At 45.1% G+C, this 18,893-nt stretch overlaps 1 protein-coding gene across 2 annotated transcripts; it reads left to right on the top strand.

The window, feature by feature from the left end:
* The first annotated feature begins 6,544 nt into the window (after nucleotides 1-6,544).
* LOC142587036 (uncharacterized) lies at nucleotides 6,545-12,312 on the top strand. 2 transcript variants are annotated; one of them, XM_075697929.1, is made up of 2 exons: nucleotides 6,545-6,818; nucleotides 8,399-12,312. In XM_075697929.1, the coding sequence occupies exons 1-2, from the start codon at nucleotides 6,560-6,562 to the stop codon at nucleotides 8,887-8,889; spliced, it is 750 nt and encodes a 249-aa protein (XP_075554044.1). In that variant the 5' UTR covers nucleotides 6,545-6,559; the 3' UTR covers nucleotides 8,890-12,312. The 2 variants fall into 2 exon arrangements, with proteins under 2 accessions (XP_075554044.1, XP_075554036.1); XM_075697921.1 differs by having other exon boundaries at nucleotides 6,557-6,818.
* The last annotated feature ends 6,581 nt before the right edge of the window (nucleotides 12,313-18,893 follow it).

Genomic DNA, 18,893 nt, shown 5'->3' with positions numbered 1-18,893 from the left:
TGAGAAGTTGTGGTGGTTTTAAACGAGATGGGATCCACTTCAATTACAGGCTAGCACGAGAAGTGCTGGCGACTTGGGGGTCGCGCTGTTGCTTTTTTAGGGGGCCCGCGGGCGCTCAGGAGGTCAGAGTAGGTAGTAATAAAGAAGGTCCCCTAGGGGAACATCAGAAGAGCATCGCCGTCGATAACAGAAAAAGGAGGAAAGCAAGAACAAGAGCTCGCCATGCAATAGGCTACATAAACATGCAGGGCGGCAGAAGAAAGGAAAAGTGGGCAGAGATTGAGAAGCAGTTACATAGAGAACAAATAGGGGTGTATGCGGTTACAGAAACGCACCTTAGAGACTCAGAAGAGCCGCCAGTTATTGAGAATTATGTATGGGAAGGGTGCAACAGAACTAAGTCGGAAAGAAAGGGAGGGGGAGTCGGAATGCTCATCCATCAGGGAGCCAAATGAAAAAGAGTAAATTCACAATGTCAAGAGCATCTTTGGTTATCAGGTACAATGAGTGGGAAAGAAACTTGGCTTGGAGTTACGTATTTGTGGACCGGAATAAATTGCACAGAGAAGAATAAAGAGTTAGTGGAATGCATAAGCGCTGATATTAGGGGTTTCGGGAATGGTGCTGAGATAGTCCTATTAGGTGACATGAATGCCCACATACAGGATTTAGATGGCTATACCGACAATAACGGGAAGTTAATGCTAGACCTTTGCGAGCAACATAACCTCGTGATCGTGAATACAGGGCCTAAGTGTGAAGGTCAGATCACGTGGGAAGTGGGCAACCGGCAGTCGACCATTGATTACTGTCTGATGACAGAAGGAATTCATGATAAGTTGAGAGAAATGGTCATCGATGAGGAAGGGTTTAGCAGCATAGGGAGTGACCATAAACGCATCATTTTGAAAATGGGATATGTAGTTGGGAAAGAGAGCAACGAAAGCAAAATGGCCAGACCAAATTTGAACGCTGAACAAATAGCAAATATAGTCACTAGAGTGGAGGAAGAAATTGGCAAGTCGCCAAGTAAGGGGTGGGAATATGGTGAGCTTCTAAGTGTAGTAACGACAGAAATACGGAAAGAGAAACAACATGTTCATTGGAAAGGAAAAAAGAAACCGAAAAGATGGTGGAACAAGGAGATACGAGAAGCGATCGCCGAACGACAGAAAGCATCTCGAGAGCACAGGCAGGCAAAGAAGGCGCAGTTGCCACAGGATGAAGTAACCAGTAAATGGGAAATATACCGGGAGAAAAAGTCTATGGTACAAATACTGGTGCAAGAAAAATTAAAAGGTGAAAGTGAAAGTTGGTTGTCAGAAATACGTGAGAAAAAGAAGGCTGCACCTAGAATATTTTGGAATCACATAAAATTATTAGGCAGGAAGTCAACAACAATACAACAACATATCCTAGACGAAGATGAAAACAGACTGGAAGGAGAAGCAGCAATAAATTACATCCAAAAAGTAACAGCCGAATCTTTCCAAGGCAAGGACGAGGTTGTATTTGAAGAAAAAAAGAGCATGAAAGAGACCCAAGGGGGAAAGGAGCTAGTGCTTACAAATTTAAACTGGAAGAAAGCGGAAGAGAAAATTCCTAAGCGCACAGCCACAGGGCTAGACGAGGTTCCCGTTAGGCTGATAAATGAACTGGGACCAAAAAGTAAGGAAGCTCTCGTGAAAGCAGTTGAAAAAACTTTAAAAGATAGACGAATACCAGACAGTTGGCGACAAAGTAGAATGAATTTAATTTATAAAGGTAAGGGGGAGAAAGACAGAATTCACTCGTATAGACCGTTGACCATTACATCGGTAATATACAGGCTAGCAATGCAGGCAATCAAATTAAAGCTTCAAGCATGGGCAGAAAATAATGGCATTTTGGGAGAGCTTCAGAATGGCTTTAGAATAGGTAGGCGTTTGGATGATAACTTGTTTGTTCTTACTCAGTGTATTGAAATATCAAAAGCAGAAAGCAGACCGTTGTATGTGGCCTTTTTGGACATTACAGGAGCATACGACAACGTAGACCGCAGCATTTTGTTGGATATTCTGGAAGGGGAAGGCTTAGGTAACGATTGTATACAGCTTTTGAGAGAGATTTACCTAGAAAATACTGTTTGCGTTGAATGGGAAGGGATGAGGAGCGCGGAGAAAGTTCATATCAACAAGGGACTGAGGCAGGGGTGCCCTTTATCCCCGCTGCTGTTTATGATGTACATGGTGAGGATGGAGAGGGCGCTAGAAGGAAGTAATATCGGGTTTAATCTATCATACAAACAGGCAGGTACAGTAATAGAGCAGCAACTCCCAGGTTTATTTTATGCGGACGACATTGTGTTGCTCGCAAACAAGCAAAGTGATTTGCAACGTCTGGCTAATATCTGTGGACAGGAAGGCAACAATTTAGGTTTGAAATTTAGTGTTAGAAAATCAGGTGTTATTGTATTCAATGAAAACAGTGAACAGACAGTGGAGATACAGGGCCAAGAAATACCTCGGGTAACAGAATATAAATACCTTGGTATATGGATAAACGAAGGCAAAGGATATATGGAAACACAGGAAAAAAGCATAACAGTCAAGGGGAAGAGAAATGCAGCCATAATGAAGCACAGAGCGCTATGGGGATACAATATAGGTACGAGGTCCTCCGAGGTATGTGGAAAGGGGTAATGGTTCCAGGACTTACTTTTGGAAATGCGGTTGTTTGCTTTAAATCAGGGGTACAATCAGGACTCGACGGGAACCAAAGGTCAGTGGGTCGCCTCGCATTGGGCGCTCACGGGAAGACTACAAATGAAGCTGTGCAAGGGGATATGGGCTGGACTAGTTTTGAAGTGAGGGAAGCTCGCAGTAAAATTGAGTATGAAGAACGGCTGAGGAATATGGAGGAAAGTAAATGGGCTGGGAGAGTGTTCAGGTATCTGTACAGGCAAAACATTGATTCACAGTGGAGGAAAAGAACTAGGAAGCTTACCAGCAAGTATGCGGCCTGTGGGGTGGGCAACACAGCAACAAAGAAGGTCAAGCGGAAAGTCAGAGAGGCTGAATTAATCTCATGGGTGGCGGCAATGGAAAAGAAACCTGCCATGAGTAACTACTTAAGGGGAAAAAACGAAATTAGGAAAGAAACCATTTATGATAACTCAAAGGGAAGCTCATTACTTTTCGAAGCGAGATCGGGATGCCTTAGAACACGCACCTATAAAGCGAGATATAAGAAGGAAGAAGAAGCATGTGCTTGCTGCGGTAAAGCTAGGGAAACGACGGAGCATATTTTATTAGAATGTGAAGACGTCTATCCAGCGGTCGATTTAGGCACCACTGGCCTCCTTGAAGCCCTTGGGTTCAGCGGGAGCAGTGGTAAAGCAAACAGGTCCGCAATAGACATCAGTAAGAGGCGATTGGAGGATTGGTGGAAGAAAAGTGGGGAAACGACAAAAGACGGAGACGTACAACAGCACAGTTCGCAATAGGGTATCAGAAAATTTGGACGTGGTAGTTCATAGTGTTTTTTTTTTTTTCATTGGTTAACTTAGGTATGATATTAGGCAGCATAGTAGCAAGAGCTTGGTGGCGCAAGCCATCGCCCCGTTCCAAAGGGGACGCTCATAACATCCATCCATCCATCCGGAAACGGGGTTTTGCACAGTGGCCGTTGGCTTTACGAGGTGTTCTGTGGCTTTACTGGGTTTCTGGCTGCTGCGCCTCGATCGTGCACCCGCCAGTTTAGTTGCTGTGTGGCAGACGTAGCGCCTACATATATATGTATATGTAGGCGCTACGTTTGCCACACAGCAACCAAACTGCCGGTAGCACGATCGAGGCGCAGCAGAATACATGTAGCGCTGAGTCATATCGAGTTGAGGCACACTCGCATCCCGAGCGGGTTTTCGTTTATTACGCCGCCGTTACCCCGAGTTGTGCCGCCGCGCTCCAGCTGTTGCATTTCGTGTAGGGCTACTGACAGAATGCGGTTTCCAGGTGGCACGATGGCCTCGACTGGAATAAACGCACACAACACCAAAGATTGTGTAAGCCTGAAAATATTTTATTTGCATTTTACAAGTACAACAAAGAGCACACGTCTATACGCATCCACACAAACGCGGTTACATAGTCAAGAACATAGTCAAGAAATGGCTCATTAATAAGGGTAGCACAAGCGCACAAGAAAGAAGACCCAAGCTACAAAACGTACGGTCGGCTGCTAAGTATAATAATTTCCCTGTCACCGTGTGTCACTTTTGTACAGCATCCTTACAGCACTACCAGGCCGGGTAGTTTGGCGGAAAGAACGCAACAGCTTACGGCCGTCAGCTGCCTCTTCCTTACGGGTGTCATAATTATCCTTATCTCCGCATCAACGTCGTGCAAGTCCGCAAACAGGCATCTGTATCTGAACCATATGTGCCAGCTTAATACATGTGTAGTAAAATTATGATAACCACTGCGTCTTATCAAACGTATTGGTTTTGCAAATGCGCATTACAGCTGACGGAACGACATACTGTAAGTGAAGCACAAGAGAACAAGGACAAAAGGAGGGTACAACACTTGAAGAAGAAATGAAGAATTAGTAGGCGTACAGCAAACAAGCGATGACGGAGAACACACAATGATGCATCGGGTGTTCTGCGACATCGGTTTGCGTACTTACGGTGTTATGGAGATCGACGGCATAAAAACGTACCTTCAAGCGTACTCCCTCAACCTCCGCCGCATTCATTATGATAATCAACGCCCAAAACAAAACGAGGCACTATTTGTTGCCAAGAGTAGACCTCTTTACAGCAAGTCTATGTAATGACTCGCAGACGAAACCAGCATGCTTTCGAAAATGTTTTACCGCCGTAGTATTCGAACGCCAACGGCCAGGAAACACATCGATACCAAAAAACCTTGACGCTATGACTAAAAAGCAGCTTCAACAATCAAATTTAAAAAAAATCAACTGCCTATTTGTCTGAGGTAACAAAACATCCTTAGACACCTCGATTGTTTATGTCAATGGTTTGGGTAAAGTAAAAATGGATGGATGGATGGATGATTGTGGCTGAACCCTTTGAATCGGGCGGCGGCGGCGCGCGCCACCTAGCCTTTAATGGTTCTATATGCATGCATACCTATGTATTTACTCCTTTACTTTTGCGTTGATATTGTCCACCAATCAGATAGCCTCCGTTTAGTTATTTCTACCTGTTCAAAGTCTATTCTACTTTCACTGTCTTTAAAACCCAAGGCTTTGAATAGTTCCCCGTTAGATTCAACTGCAGGGTGAAGTTGTTTACAAGCAAGTATAAGGTGTTCCGCCGTTTCCTCCTCCTCTCTACACGCCTCGCACACCAAATCTATCTCCTGGTATCTGGCTCGGTACGTTTTAGTCCTCAGTACACCTGTCCTGGCTTCGAACAACAATGAGCTTCCCTTAGAGTTATCGTAAATACTTTCTTTGGCTATTTCTTGCTTAAACGTCCTGTATGTCTCCAATGCCGATTTGGTTTGCATTTCTGTACTCCACATACCCCTCTCTGCCTCCTTAACCTTTTTCTTGACAGATGATTCCTTACTTGTTCCCCCGCTACTGCCCAAGTATTTGCTTGTCAATTTTCTAGTTCGCTTCCTCCACCTCGTGTCAACATTCCTCGTGTATAAGTAACTGAAAACCTTCCTAGCCCACCGAATTTCCCCCATTTTTCTCAATCGCTCCTCAAATGCTATCTTGCTACTAGCCTCTCTGCCCTCGAAAGAAGACCATCCCAGATCCCCCTGCACTCCAAGATTTGGTGTCTTGCCATGTGCTCCCAGAGCGAGCCTACCCACACCACGTTGCCTAATTTCCAACTGTTGCCGGGTCTCTGTTCTAATACATAGAACTGCATTGGCAAAAGTCAGGCCTGGTACCATTACCCCCTTCCATATCCCTCGTACTACCTCGTACCTATTGTAGTTCCACAGTGCCCTACTCTTCATAATCGCTGCACTTCTGTTACCTTTAGTCGTTAGATATTTTTCGTACTCTGTCAGATACTCAATGCCATTATTTATCCACACCCCAAGGTACTTGTATTTATCGACTATCTCCAGCGTGGCCTCCTGTATCTTATGCTCGCCGCAACTGTTATCATTAAAAATCATGACTGCTGATTTTTCTTTGCTAAACTTCAAGCCTAACCTGTCTCCTTCTGTACCATAGAGTTTCCTACAAAATTACTAGAGGGAACTGTGGCGCTAGTGTCTACGTGAGCTACAATGGGAGCGGTTTTCCTAGACGAGCGTCTCCCCGCAGGCCGGCTGAGGCCGGTGAACAATAGAAGGCAGCATCCACGTGACCCTGCGTTCCCGGATGTTGGTTCCCTAAGTCGGTTTCCAAATGTCCCTATGAGGCCACAGAATACCTAGTGTGTCACGTGATTGGGGAGGCTTCTTCCCTGTATTGCCGCCGGAATATACAACAACCCACGTGCGTGCAATGACACGGAAACCACGTGTTTCCAAACGCCGCGAGTTCTGCTCGCGGCGTTTCCTGCTCTTGCCTACTCCGCATCGGAATGGCGCAGGTCTGTCATCGAGCTGCCATCGGCGATGACGATCGTCGCTGCGAATTTTGCAGCAAACTATTCACCCAGAGGAAGAACATGCTGCAACACATCAGGAATGTTCACAAAATGGCCGTGGATGTCAAGAAATTGATGAAATGCGACGTATGTGGCACTTCCCTGCCTACAATGGAGAAGTATTCGGAGCACCATATCGCAGCGCACAGCTTCGATGCTGAGTACGTGCACCTGGTGTTCCGGAACGATAAGGGTGAGGAACAGTTTTATTAAGTTTATTCTCATTCATCGTGAGCAAATGATGTTGAAACGCAATATTATATCTCGGACTTTTTTTTAATTTCTTGTTGCGCAGTGTGCCTCTAAAAAGTAGTTGGTTATGCCTTGCGCCTTTGTTTTCTCTCTCTCCATCTGTTTCGCGAAGAGCAGCTTTTGCGCAGGTGCCTAATCTATTTCCTTGGGGCATATTGAAGTTTGTATCCTCGTTAAATATAATTTAATTCTTTGTTTATCCATCTCTAGTTAGTCGTGTGCGCGCTCTCCGCGATGCACTACAACACATACGTTTGGCATGGTCTGCTTTTCTGCACAGCAAGTGGAGTGAAATTTGACGTTTGTACATCTTTTTTTTTTTTTTTAAGCGACAAGAGTAAGCTGTTTTGCTTTCTGACGTTGCTTTGTGCCACGTGCGTGCGTGGCCTAGTCTTCGCCTCAATGCACGTCGCAATGCGGCAGAGACGCAGAACCGGGACCACAGTTGAATTTGCGGATGTCGCCGGGATGGTTTCCCAGCGTATTGTGGGCAAGCTCTTTAGCAGTACATTTCATAGAATAGAGCGAAATGTGACGCTCGCGCAACCCCCCCCCCTTTTTTTTTTTTACTTAAACAAGAGGAGGAATTTGCTCTGCGTTGTGACGTTGCTCTGCGCTACTTGCGTGCGTGGTGTAGTCTTCGCCTCAGTGCAGGCCGCAATAGGTTCGAATGCAGGCCGACGTAGGTCCAGGACCACACTTGCAATTGCGGCTGTCAGCGGCTTGGTCTCCCGGCGTACTTTGGGAAAATTCTTTAGTAGTACCACAGTCCTTCAATTGAAGGACTCTGGTTGTAGATTTCATAAGGTAGAGCGAAATTTGACGCACGCGCAATCCTTTTTTCTTTAAGAAGAGTGTGTTAGGAGAGGCTACTTGGTAAGACATCTTTTTGTGAACGTAAACTGCGCTTGGGAAAAGACACCAACGTACAAGAAGACAGGAAGAACGCAGACTAGCAACTGGTTTATTGAAATGGCACATAATGCTGCCTCTTTGAACCAGGCGCATGCCCAAGCCAGATCATAACCGCGTGACGATGGAACACTCCCTCGCCAAGCCCCTATGTACAGTAAAAAATGAAGCTCTTCTTGAAAAGAAGGAGCTTTTCAAGAAGAAACTGAGGGAAGGGATTCACACTGTTCTGGGGCGTAGCTTGCACCACGTGCTCTCAGTTCGTCTTTGTCTTATTGTAACAGCATTGCTGTGAATGTACAGTCTTATTCAATATTGAGGAAGGAGTGAGCATAGATCATGCTTAAGTTTCATATTTGTTTCTTATTAAAACAAAACTAATATGATAAATTTTTTGAAGTTATGGTGCACAGCGTTTGAAATTCAATTTCAACAGAAACTTAAGCAATATCAAGGATGACCTCATGACACGGTCGAATTGAAGGTGAGGGAGTAAAATAAATGCTACATTAGCCCATGTCCAAGACCTTCAATGTGATTATTTTTGTTTGTATCTCTCTCCCCAAGGTACTTGTCACTATCTAATGTTATTTTGTGCGTTTATTACAGAATTTCATGAATGGAAAGCAGAAGAAGAGAGTAGCCAGAACTGCTGGGTCATTTTGCGCACGGGCTCCGAAAAGCTGGCCAGTGGAGGGACAAGGATCCACTATCACTGTAATAGATCAGGCGAGGCAAGGAAAAAGGAAGGTCATAGTGACCGTCGGGAGAAAAGTCAGGGGAGCTGTAGGTCTGGTAAGATATGTCTTTCATTTATTACCGTCACAATGGACAATACTCAGAGTCCGACACCTGAAGGCACCACCATAAAAGTCAGGTATCAAAGAAACCATTACGGTCATAAGCCAGAAATTCAGCACTTGAGAATGAGCGACAAGGAAAAGGCCAGCGTAGCAGAGAACCTAGAAAGGGGTGTGCCCATGAAAACCATTCTAAAGCGAGTAAGAACATCTGTGGCATCCAAGCTGAGGCCAGTGCACTTGGCAGAGTGCTCAACCCTGCATAACATCAAACAGCAGTTTAACATTGCTGCTCCATAACATTGTCACACTAATGACGCTATCAGTGTAGACACGTGGGTGCTTGTGATGAAAGAAAAAGGTGAAACACTTGTCCGCCTGTACAAGGCACAAGGTGCAGTGGACCCAAGTGGTACATTTCCTTCAGCAGACTTTGCTCTTGTTCTGATGACAGAGCCTCAGAAGGAGCTACTAGAAAAATTGGGCCCTGCAGGTACTGTATGTCTTGAATCCACACATGGAACTACAGAGTACCAGTTTGAGCTGACCACTCTTCTGGTGCTAGATAAAGTAGGATCAGGTGTAGCTATAGCTTATTTCATCTGCAACCGGATGAACGAGCAAACTTTGACAGCATTCTTCAACTATCTGGAGTCAGCCATGGCCAAAAAAGTGGCTGCTAAGACATTGATATCTGATGATGCGTCGCAATTCTACAAAGCATGGTCCATGGTCATGGGTGCTGCACAACAGAAACTTCTCTGTGCCTGGCATGTGGATAACAATTGGCGTAAGAAGATACTCGAGTGTGTAGAGAAACAGCTAAGGCCACATGTTTACCATAGTGTGTGGCTACTCTTAGAGTTCCTCGCGGAAAAGGCATTTGAAGATTATTTTAAGCAATTCCTTTCTAGTGAGGAAGAAAAACTGAGGGACTTCCTGAAGTACTTCAGTGACCACTATGCAGTTAGGCCGCAAGAGTGGGCCTATTGCTTTAGGACTAGAGCAGCTGTCAACACTAACATGCACGTTGAGAGCAAGCACAGGACGTTAAAGCATACTATGCTGGAGAGAAAACAGAATAAGCATGGTGACAAACTAATTTCTGTCCTCATGGACTTGACAAATCATTTTTTAATGAAAAGGGCTATCCAGATGATGAAAGGCGCAAAGGGTAAGAAGCTGAGCAGAATTCAGAAGAACTACAGGTCTGGCAGTGAAATGGCAGCTTGTGCCAAATTAAATGAAGATGGCATATGGGCTGTGCCATCTCAGTCTATTAAAGGGCTCTCATATAAAGTGTCAAAAGTGGGAGATGGTGCTTGCTGTCCTTTGAGGTGCAAGGAATGCGCAGTGTGTGTGCATACTTATATGTGCACTTGCTATGACCATCTTATACACTTTACAGTGTGCAAGCACATTCACTTTGTGGTCAACGCTAATCCAACTAGCAGCAACAAGGCCCATGAGAGCTCACCCGAAGAAGCATGTGAGGCAAGTCGGGCATTGCACATTGTACAGAGTATAACAAAGCTGGAAGCAGCCAAAGCAGTGTCCAGCTCAGCACTCTTAAGAGCAAAAATGGACTCAGTCAGACAGGAAATATCAGATGGTGAAGTCTCTGAGGGTGTGGCTGAGAAGGCAAACAATTTGTTTGAGCCAGTTTTCATGCTTGTTGAAAGTGAAAGTGACCCAAAAAGAAAGATGCCAGACCATTCAAATAAACCAGCCAACAAAAAAGTTGTGCGCCTGTTAAGGTTTCACTCTACAAAAAACCCTAGATTGTGGCAGCCATCATCTAGCCTTTCAAGGCCCACTGAAGCTCAAAAGGAAGTCCTTAAATAACAGCTTAGGGACAGCAACATAGAAACTGAAGAGATAACCACGTCAGCAGGGCACGATTACTGGTAACAAGCCTCCAGTGCAGTTAGGAAGAGCGAAGTGGTGCAGTAGTGCTGTGCTGTCATGCCTTATTGAAGCAGGTTGAGGGCTCGCATGTTAACAAATCATGACATGTGGTCTCTGATGATTAGCCCGTCTGTTTTTGTCTGTGGTGTGCAGCCATATGTCACAGCTGGATGGTATGTGTGTTAGAGCACGAGAGAGGCCACCATGCTTGTTGTATGAGCTGCTGGTAAGTGTTCTGTGAAAATAGGTACAAACCCAGTGGTCATCTCTGGTATGTGGCAGCTGTTGGATGGTAGTGTGTTAGAGCACGCCTCCATGCTTGTCATATGAACCGTTGGTAAGTATGTCTGTACATAGATGTAAGGAAGTGCATTGGATGGTGTGTAGTGCTTCAGTGTGCAAAAGCCTCCAATGTGTTTTGCTACTTATAAATTTGTGTAAACACTCAGTAGCGCAGTAGTTATGATGTTGCATTGCTGAGCTCGAGCTTGCGGGTTCAATCCCAGCAAAGGTGGCTGCATTTCAGTGGTGGTGAAATGAAAAAAAAAAAAGTGTGTAGTTGAATTTAAGTGCACATCACAAAACCCAAGGTGGTCAAAAATAATACTGAGTCCCGCACTGTGGCATGCCTCATAATTCGATCTAGATTTTGTGTTCCATGTGATGTTCTTATTGCCCATTTGAATAAACTTTTATTTTTCAGATTACCAAAATAGAGGGCATATGCAATGGTATTGTGTGCAGTCTGGATAAGTTGCTCTGGTCATGAGCACTCAATTAAAACTTCTGCATATTTAGCTGCAGCCGACAGTGTCATAATGATTGTAAAGACTATGCAGAAAGCTTTAGGCCACCCTACATATCAGATCAGTTTTATATTGCATCCCTTATGGTGCATCTCTTACTTGAGTAGGCATAATAACAATTGGCAATGCTTCCTTACACATTTAATATTTTTCTTTCTTTCTTTTGGAAGAGTAACCTTGGAAGAATAATCTACAACAGTGCTCCTACCTTCTCTATCCCCATTTCTTTTCTACACTTCAACTTCATTCTACGCACTATCTTATTCTCCTCTTCATCCTACATTGAGGGTGTGGGAAAGTGAGCTAAAGGTGCATAAAGATTGCTGTGCCGAACTTAATTGCGGCACTGACGAAGACAAATCTTTGTCAAAAGGTTCACTCCAGCTACATTCTCCCTCCAAACACTGTTTATCACTTCAAGCCTTCATATTCCTGTGAGCTTTTGTCTTGTTTAACAGTTGTAACAGTCATACTATTTATTACTATCAATAGCCAGCATACATTTAGCACTGCAAAGGGCTGCTTAGAAGACGTGCGAGTTTCTACTTCCCTTATGATAAATACTACAGACATTCAGTCTCTATTTTATGAAAATCTTTCAAACATTGCCAGTGATGACCACCATATGGGTTAATGTCGGCATGGGACGGAGGCTTTCCCGCAAAAAGAACAGTTATGTTTTGCTCATATCATGTGACTGGCAGTTTCTGCTGTAATTTTTGCACTTGTCAACTGCACTGTGAAGAGTTCATTTCTGTGAATATGTGCTGGCCTGATTCTTCTTGTTCACGCATTTCAGATCTTGTACTATGAGATGAGGAGGGGTAAAATAAAAACACCGTGTAGATTTCACAATGCCTTTAAGAAACCACGCAAAGCTTGGAGATGAAGCATTACATGCAACTTGAACCAAGTGTCTGGACACAGTGAGTGAAAGTTGTTTTGTTATGAGCGAGGGTGTCGGTGTTACTTGTAACTACTTTAAATAAAAGTTTGTTTCAAAACAGTGGCTCAACTCTGTGTTCCCCCGGTAAAAAACAAAACCATTGGGATTTCCAATTCGCTTTTTAAACATAATTGACCTATATGAATAAAAAAAAACTTGAGGAATCAAGATATAAGCTTACCATACCATGGAAACACTTGAAACTCCTTTTGAGAAGCTTACTCATACACGAACACACTATAGCAATTATTTTCAATCATATACTCACAATTTGCCGCGTCACCACGTCAAGTTTCAAGGCAGAATTTTTTTAGACTCGAAGCTATATGCTTAATTCTATCCATTGTTTACTGCATTGCATTTGATTTTCTATAACAAATAAAATTGAATTCTCCATTGATTGCGCCGACGCTCACGTTATAATTACATGCTATTATTATTGACTAGTCATATATATTCTTGGGGGGTGGGGGGCTGCATTGGTGGCGTTCTACGAATTTGCGCCGCGTGTTTGTGCGGGTAAGCTTAAGCGCAAAATTTTTTTAGCGCGGTATGAAAACAATGCACTGCGGGTATTTTAATTAATGCAACGAGCTGTATGAAATATCGGTCAAGGGGTTGGAAACGTCGTTATAGAGAATCCCGACGATTTTCTTTTGCGTGTGTGTATTTGGAGTTGATGCAGTTTTCTTTATTTATTTTGGCTACATTGCGCCAATTGCGCTTCCATAGAATAAGGAAACGCGCTTCCACGCGCTTGCCGACTCGATCGCAAGGGGACAGCCTGATCAACATCAATATCAGCAGCAATGGCGGATTTGCGCTTGCCACGGAGGAAGGAAACTAAGGAGAGGCCCTGACGTCACCCTTTGTGAAGCAAAAGTGAAGCCGGAAGTTGGCGTTGCTCATGGCGATGCTCCGCCTTTTGGGCCACCCTCCTCCCTTGTTTACATCTTTCGTGAAACCACGCCGCGCTGCGCGTGGTATTGCGCGCGCGCTCGCGCATCATCCGGCAGAGCACGGTGCAGGTAACACAGCGCAACAAGACACGGTGACTAACGCAAACCCACCCACACAGCGCCTTTGCCACGGCACGAAACCTACCAGAGCAACACGTGTGAGCGCTCAAAACCATAACAACGCCGCCATTGTGGCCCAAAAGGCGTGGCCATACAGCAAAAAAAATAAAAAAGCAGCAAAAAAATGAGAACCTACTACGTCATTTCCGCCACACTTTTCTTCTAGCGCGCGGAGGGGGTAGGGCCTCTCCTTAGTTTCCTTCCTCCGTGGCGCTTGCCATGGCGCTTGCAAAGTTTTCAATAGTTTTCGCCTTTTAAGTGATGCTTTTGCTATTTTAACGTGTGGAGGTTCATTGTACGTCTGTTTTTTCAAGTTTGGCATGTGTTTTAACACATGTGAAGGTGTAGTCTTTTCTTCTTCAGCGGATATTTGTACAAGACCCTGTTCACCGTCTATCAGGTAAGATGTGTACGTATGCTACACGCAATCGTAGTGCTTCACTAAGCCACAGTGCACTACAAAGTTAAGCATGAGCGGTACACAAAATTCACAAGTTCTTAGTATTGTCAAGAACAACCATTGCTTGGTGAAGTTCTCACAGGCGTTGTAGAAGTTGTTGGGCGCGGCAGTGCTGAACGTAGCGTTAGCGGCTTAAATCGTGTTTTTTACTAGTAACAACGTGTCACTATTTCATATTATTGGCGGCGTCTCCAGGACACCAAATCGATAACGGGGACACCAGAGCTAGAACGCGGACTGGTCTATGGGTTGGGGCTCGCCGAGGCCTGCGCGTGCTAGTAGTATATCTATGATGTCTGTAGGCTGTGTGTAAGTCGTACTTTCCGAATTTTCTGACGCATTTTAAGATCAGCTGTCCGCTTTCGCGGACAAGGCTGGAGTCAGGGTGGTCCGTGAGTTGGAGCAACATAACCTGCTTCCAGTTTAGGACCGCCCTGCTTCCAGTTATGATCCCTCCGCTGCCCCTTAGGTACCCTGCCGCCTCCTTGATTATATTCTAATGCTCTCCTGAGGCCTCTGTTTGCCGGTTACATGTGCCCTCCTGGAGCAGTACTCACTACAACACCAGTCAGAACCTTGCCCATTGGTTTACCTATGTGTGGCCGCAAATATCTGAAACTTAATGCCAGTGCAACAGGTTCGTTGGCAAGGGTGTCAGATCGTTGCTTTGTGTTGAATCGGCCTTTTCTCAATTCTTAAGAATTTAATTGGAATGCACCTGACCAGTGCTGCTCTGTGGTGCTTGCCACCAGTCCCTTGGACAGGGAAGACATATGAGAATCCCTGTGCATACACTTTATATGCAGTGGTGTGACCGCTTCCTTTGGGAAACTACCACGTTAGCGATATTGTGAGCGCAATGTGACTTTCCTTCATCTTCCTCATCCGTACGTAGTGTGTGTCGCTTCTTCCTCGCCATAGCTCTAGCTCGGCAAGAATAAAGCGGTTCCTTAGAAGTGGTGGAGGTGCTGGGGTTCTGCATACCAAGGACGTATAAGGTAACAGTGTTTGCGCCTTTAATATGTCGCATTCGATCATTTTGAGACGTGGTGGTGTTCATGCGTCAGCACAGTGCAAGGACATCCACAATGTAAGAGGTACATGATTCTCGAATTTTATACTCTCTCCGGGCTTTTCTCGCGACCTAAGCACAAGTAGTGGGAGCATCAAAAAACTGACAAAGCTGGTGCATGAATGTTGCCCAGTCAAAAAGATCTGGCTCTTGGATCAAAGCCAATTTTTTTTTTACATTGTAGAGGCAGACGGGCATGCTGTGAAGTTTCTAAGAACTGTCCCACCATTGCTGACTCTGTTGTACATTTATCAAACCACTTGATTCTCACCAAGCTCAAGTTATGGTGACAAAGATGCGCCACGTGCTTTACAGTCACATATTGCACTCGCAATTCATCTGTTATGCCAGTTTGCCGAAATGAGCATGCACAGCAGTGACGAATTCACTATGCATGCACAGGGATTTGCCTTTCCTGTCCTATGGGCTGTTGGCAGGTACGCTCGTCAGGTACACCTCAGGTTTCAGTATGTTTGCATTCGGTTGCATGAATATGGAGGGAGTGTGTTCGCTGTAATCAGTACTACACATTTTGCTAATGTAGGCTTGAGTGGCTTTCCCATGACTCCACTAAATAGTCGGAATACTTCCATGTATGATAGAATGATGAGCATTTTGACCTCCAGACATGCAGCAGTCTTTACACCACTGCAAGGCAGAAGCAGCCTTCTCACCATGTTCACGCTCAAATAAATCTCGTTAAGGCATTTTATGGGCCCGCCAAACCGCCTGCACCACCTGAATGATGTCACTTGTTGTTGCACCTGGCTGTTCATTTCATTTGGCATCCTCTGTTCGCACATATTCGTTTCCAATAATTCAGGAAAATTGCAGGGCTGGTTTGCAATCTTTCCTGTTTTCTTTATTTTTCTTTATGGCCTTGTAAAACTGAGAAACGATAATGAAAAAAAGAAACAAAGGCTGCCTTCCTGTTCACCAGTGAAAGTATTGTTGCTTAGAAAGAGGCGCAGAAAAAGATGTATATGCATGCCGGACAGCCTGCACAAGGTTTTATCTTTGTCTCTTCAAACATGGCGTACCTGCTTGGGGTCAGTGGAATCGCTGTTCTGTAGCATTACCCCTGGCAGCGGAAGCGCTGTCCCAGAGCTCTAAAGAGAGTCATCGGAAACACAGTGCTAAACCTTCATCCTTGAAATGTGAAGGACGTCACTGGACAGGACGAGAGATGACAAGGTGAGTCTGATTGGGGCAATGTTGTGGTGATGGGTGCCACCTGGTTGAGCGCACAGTATGGTCCCCTGTCCTGAGAAAAGCTTTTCTGGGAGCCCTACACAGTGGAAAGGGGACCAGAGAAGTACAAGCGCACCAGGGGAGAAATGAAAGTCGCATTGTGAAGCATGGTACTGTCATTTCTGGTTGCTTCATGACGCAGTAATGATAGTCGCAGCACAATATCTTCAATTTATTCTGGCAACTCACGATATGCAAGTGAATGCTGCTCATTCTGATCATGTGGCTGCGTTTCAGTGCTTGGATATCTAAGGCCACGTTGCAAAATGCACAAGAGATTTATCGACTTCGTATACACAGAAAATACAAGAACAGTTCTAATAGCACTGAAAAGACAGAGCATTCATGGCGTCGTTCAAGCTCAGTGTCCTTGAGCGTGCGCAAGAACTAGTCTAACTGATGTTATGACTGGCCTGTGTGGTCAACGATTTGTGTCGCGGCGCCAAAGCAACAGTGAAAGGCTGGACCTTTTAAATACGCCGAACCGCCTGCAACCGTTGGAAAACGCCTAGGAGGCCCTAATAGCAAAAAGACCTTATCATTTGTACAGGCATTTTCACCTTCTTACCCACGGCTTGCACAACACCCTGATGTCTGCGTAGTCTCCACAGTGCTGTCTCCCTTCAGCAAGTGGGACGGTTAAGCTTCGTGTGTGCATTCGCTCTTTCTCTTCATCCTCGGCAGGGAAGGTGCCAGCGTTCTGTGTGTGTGTGTGTGTGTGTGTGTGTGTGTGTGTGTGTGTGTGTGTGTGTGTGTGTGTGTGTGCGCGCGCGCACCTCAGTGCCTTTCCTTCTGCTGAGCCAGTGGGGGTTAGAAAATTTGTTGAACACTTCCATGTATCGAGCGGTGGCCGCCAGCGTAGAAAGTGTTTTCTCTCTCCTTCTTTTGAGCAAGGGTATTCCAAACAGTATAAAGGACGTCTTCGCCAATGGAATTGAGCCTTCAGTTTTTGATCAAACTAGCATGTCTGTCGCTCTCCATCGGGAAACTTGCAGAGTTGACCACTCCGTAACAATGTGAAGTAAACATTCATTGTTACTCGTTGCCTTGTTGCCGTATCTCCTGCCTGGCCCCCTGAGGACTCACGAGCCGCTGCAAAATGCAGTCAGCGGCACGATCCTGAGCACCTGGGTGCACAGTTTGTAAGAATTGGTGCCAGCGGTTCGATCCGACAACCGATGGTAAGCTCCAGACCACCAAGCCCACGCTACTTCCACAGTCTTGGGTTTCCATCTTTAATACGGAGCAGCAGCAAAAAAAGAATTGACAGCTGTGAATAAGGTATGCGGATGTGGGCTGCTTCCCTTGAACTTCCTGAAGGCAAATGCCTTCAGGAAGTTCAGTCGCACTTTGTTATTTGAAAAGGCGTCTCACCAAGATTAGAAGTTGCAAACCGACAAGTGCAATGCATAGATCACACACTAACAATCCTGTCTCCAAATTATCAAAATGATGCACAGTGGGAAAACAGCTGAAATTTTAAACAAATACCATCATGGTCGCAATGAAGCCCTGCTTCAGCCAGAGTCAAGGTTACATGCACAAATGTCTCTATGTAAAACGTGCTGCCTGCAATATCGCCAACCATGGCACGTGACTTTCGTAAGCCAAACAATGTTAAATGCCATCCCTGGATGTGTGCCCCACAGCAAAAAAGGAAGAGAAGAAAAAAAGGAAAGAAAAGACGGGGCTTGTCATGCGAGTGTGACGTGAACCCTTGGCTCCGTCATGGGGGAAGATGAAGAAGGAAGATCACTTGGAGGCAAAGGGGTTGAGTGCTGTTGCTTTTAGCACTCGCCTCCTGGCAGCGTGAAAATGCAACATTTCAATTTCTTCCATTTCCTTTAATAATGAACTAATTAGAAATATTTGTTTGAGAAAATGCTCCCTTGACGGCTTCCAACGTACCAATGTACCTATAACTAATATTTGCCATGGTGCTTAATGAGAGGGGCTTTTTCAGCCCAAATTAGATCCTGCAGACTATAGTACTGTATGGAAAATATGGTACATGGAACTGTAAAATTTAATTTTCCACAGCAATTTCTACCTGTGCAGTTGGAGTTGGCTTTGTCACAGCATAGATGTGAGGACCGTGAAACAACCTTTATTCCCTAAAGATCCTGTCCTGTAGTATATTTGAGCATTTACATAAAGGCATGGAGACCCTCAGTGTGTTGCAAACTAAGTGGCGGCATATAGGTGGTGTGTGCTGCCTGTAGGGATGCCACTGTAAGCCATCTATGTATTGGCGGATTTCTGAATTGTGGATGGGAGAAGGCTCATGGCTGTTCTGCCTTTGCACCAAGCACTGCAGAGCACAGTGCTGCAATTTTCTCTTTGTGCAGTTGGAAGAAAATTATTCCTGCAGTGGCAGCGACTACACAGAAAATGCACCCTACAAGAGTGGACAGAGTTTCAACGTGACTGTGGTTTGAAATGGTCCGGCCCCTGTGTATACAAGCACCGATTTTCCCAGACAAGTGTGACAGTGCCTGGCTTTGAATGCAGTGTGCTGCTTCATAAATATTGCAGTTGCCCAGCGCTAAGCTGCCTGGATTATGTGGTTGCCATAATGACTTCTCTGTACCCGTGGGACAAATATTTGCACTCAAAATAGCGACAGAAGCCATGCATTTCCTGCTGACATAGAATTAGGTTCCACAATGTCATCTGATGCATACACATGCTGTGGTGTGGTTGGTGTGGCCATGCTCTTTTTTCCTCCCTTCAAATATGCTGGTGAACTGCCACTAGTTACAGATGTCTGCAAGGAGTGCGC

This window comes from Dermacentor variabilis, chromosome 1, assembly GCF_050947875.1.
Source record: "Dermacentor variabilis isolate Ectoservices chromosome 1, ASM5094787v1, whole genome shotgun sequence".
Lineage (NCBI taxonomy): Eukaryota > Metazoa > Arthropoda > Arachnida > Ixodida > Ixodidae > Dermacentor > Dermacentor variabilis.
The sequence above is the reverse complement of the archived record's forward strand: the minus strand, read 5'-3'. Positions and strand labels throughout refer to the sequence as shown.

Excerpts from the sequence above, each read along its gene's own strand:
- LOC142587036 (XM_075697921.1), top strand. The coding sequence starts at position 8,938 with ATGAAAGAAAAAGGTGAAACACTTGTCCGCCTGTACAAGGCACAAGGT.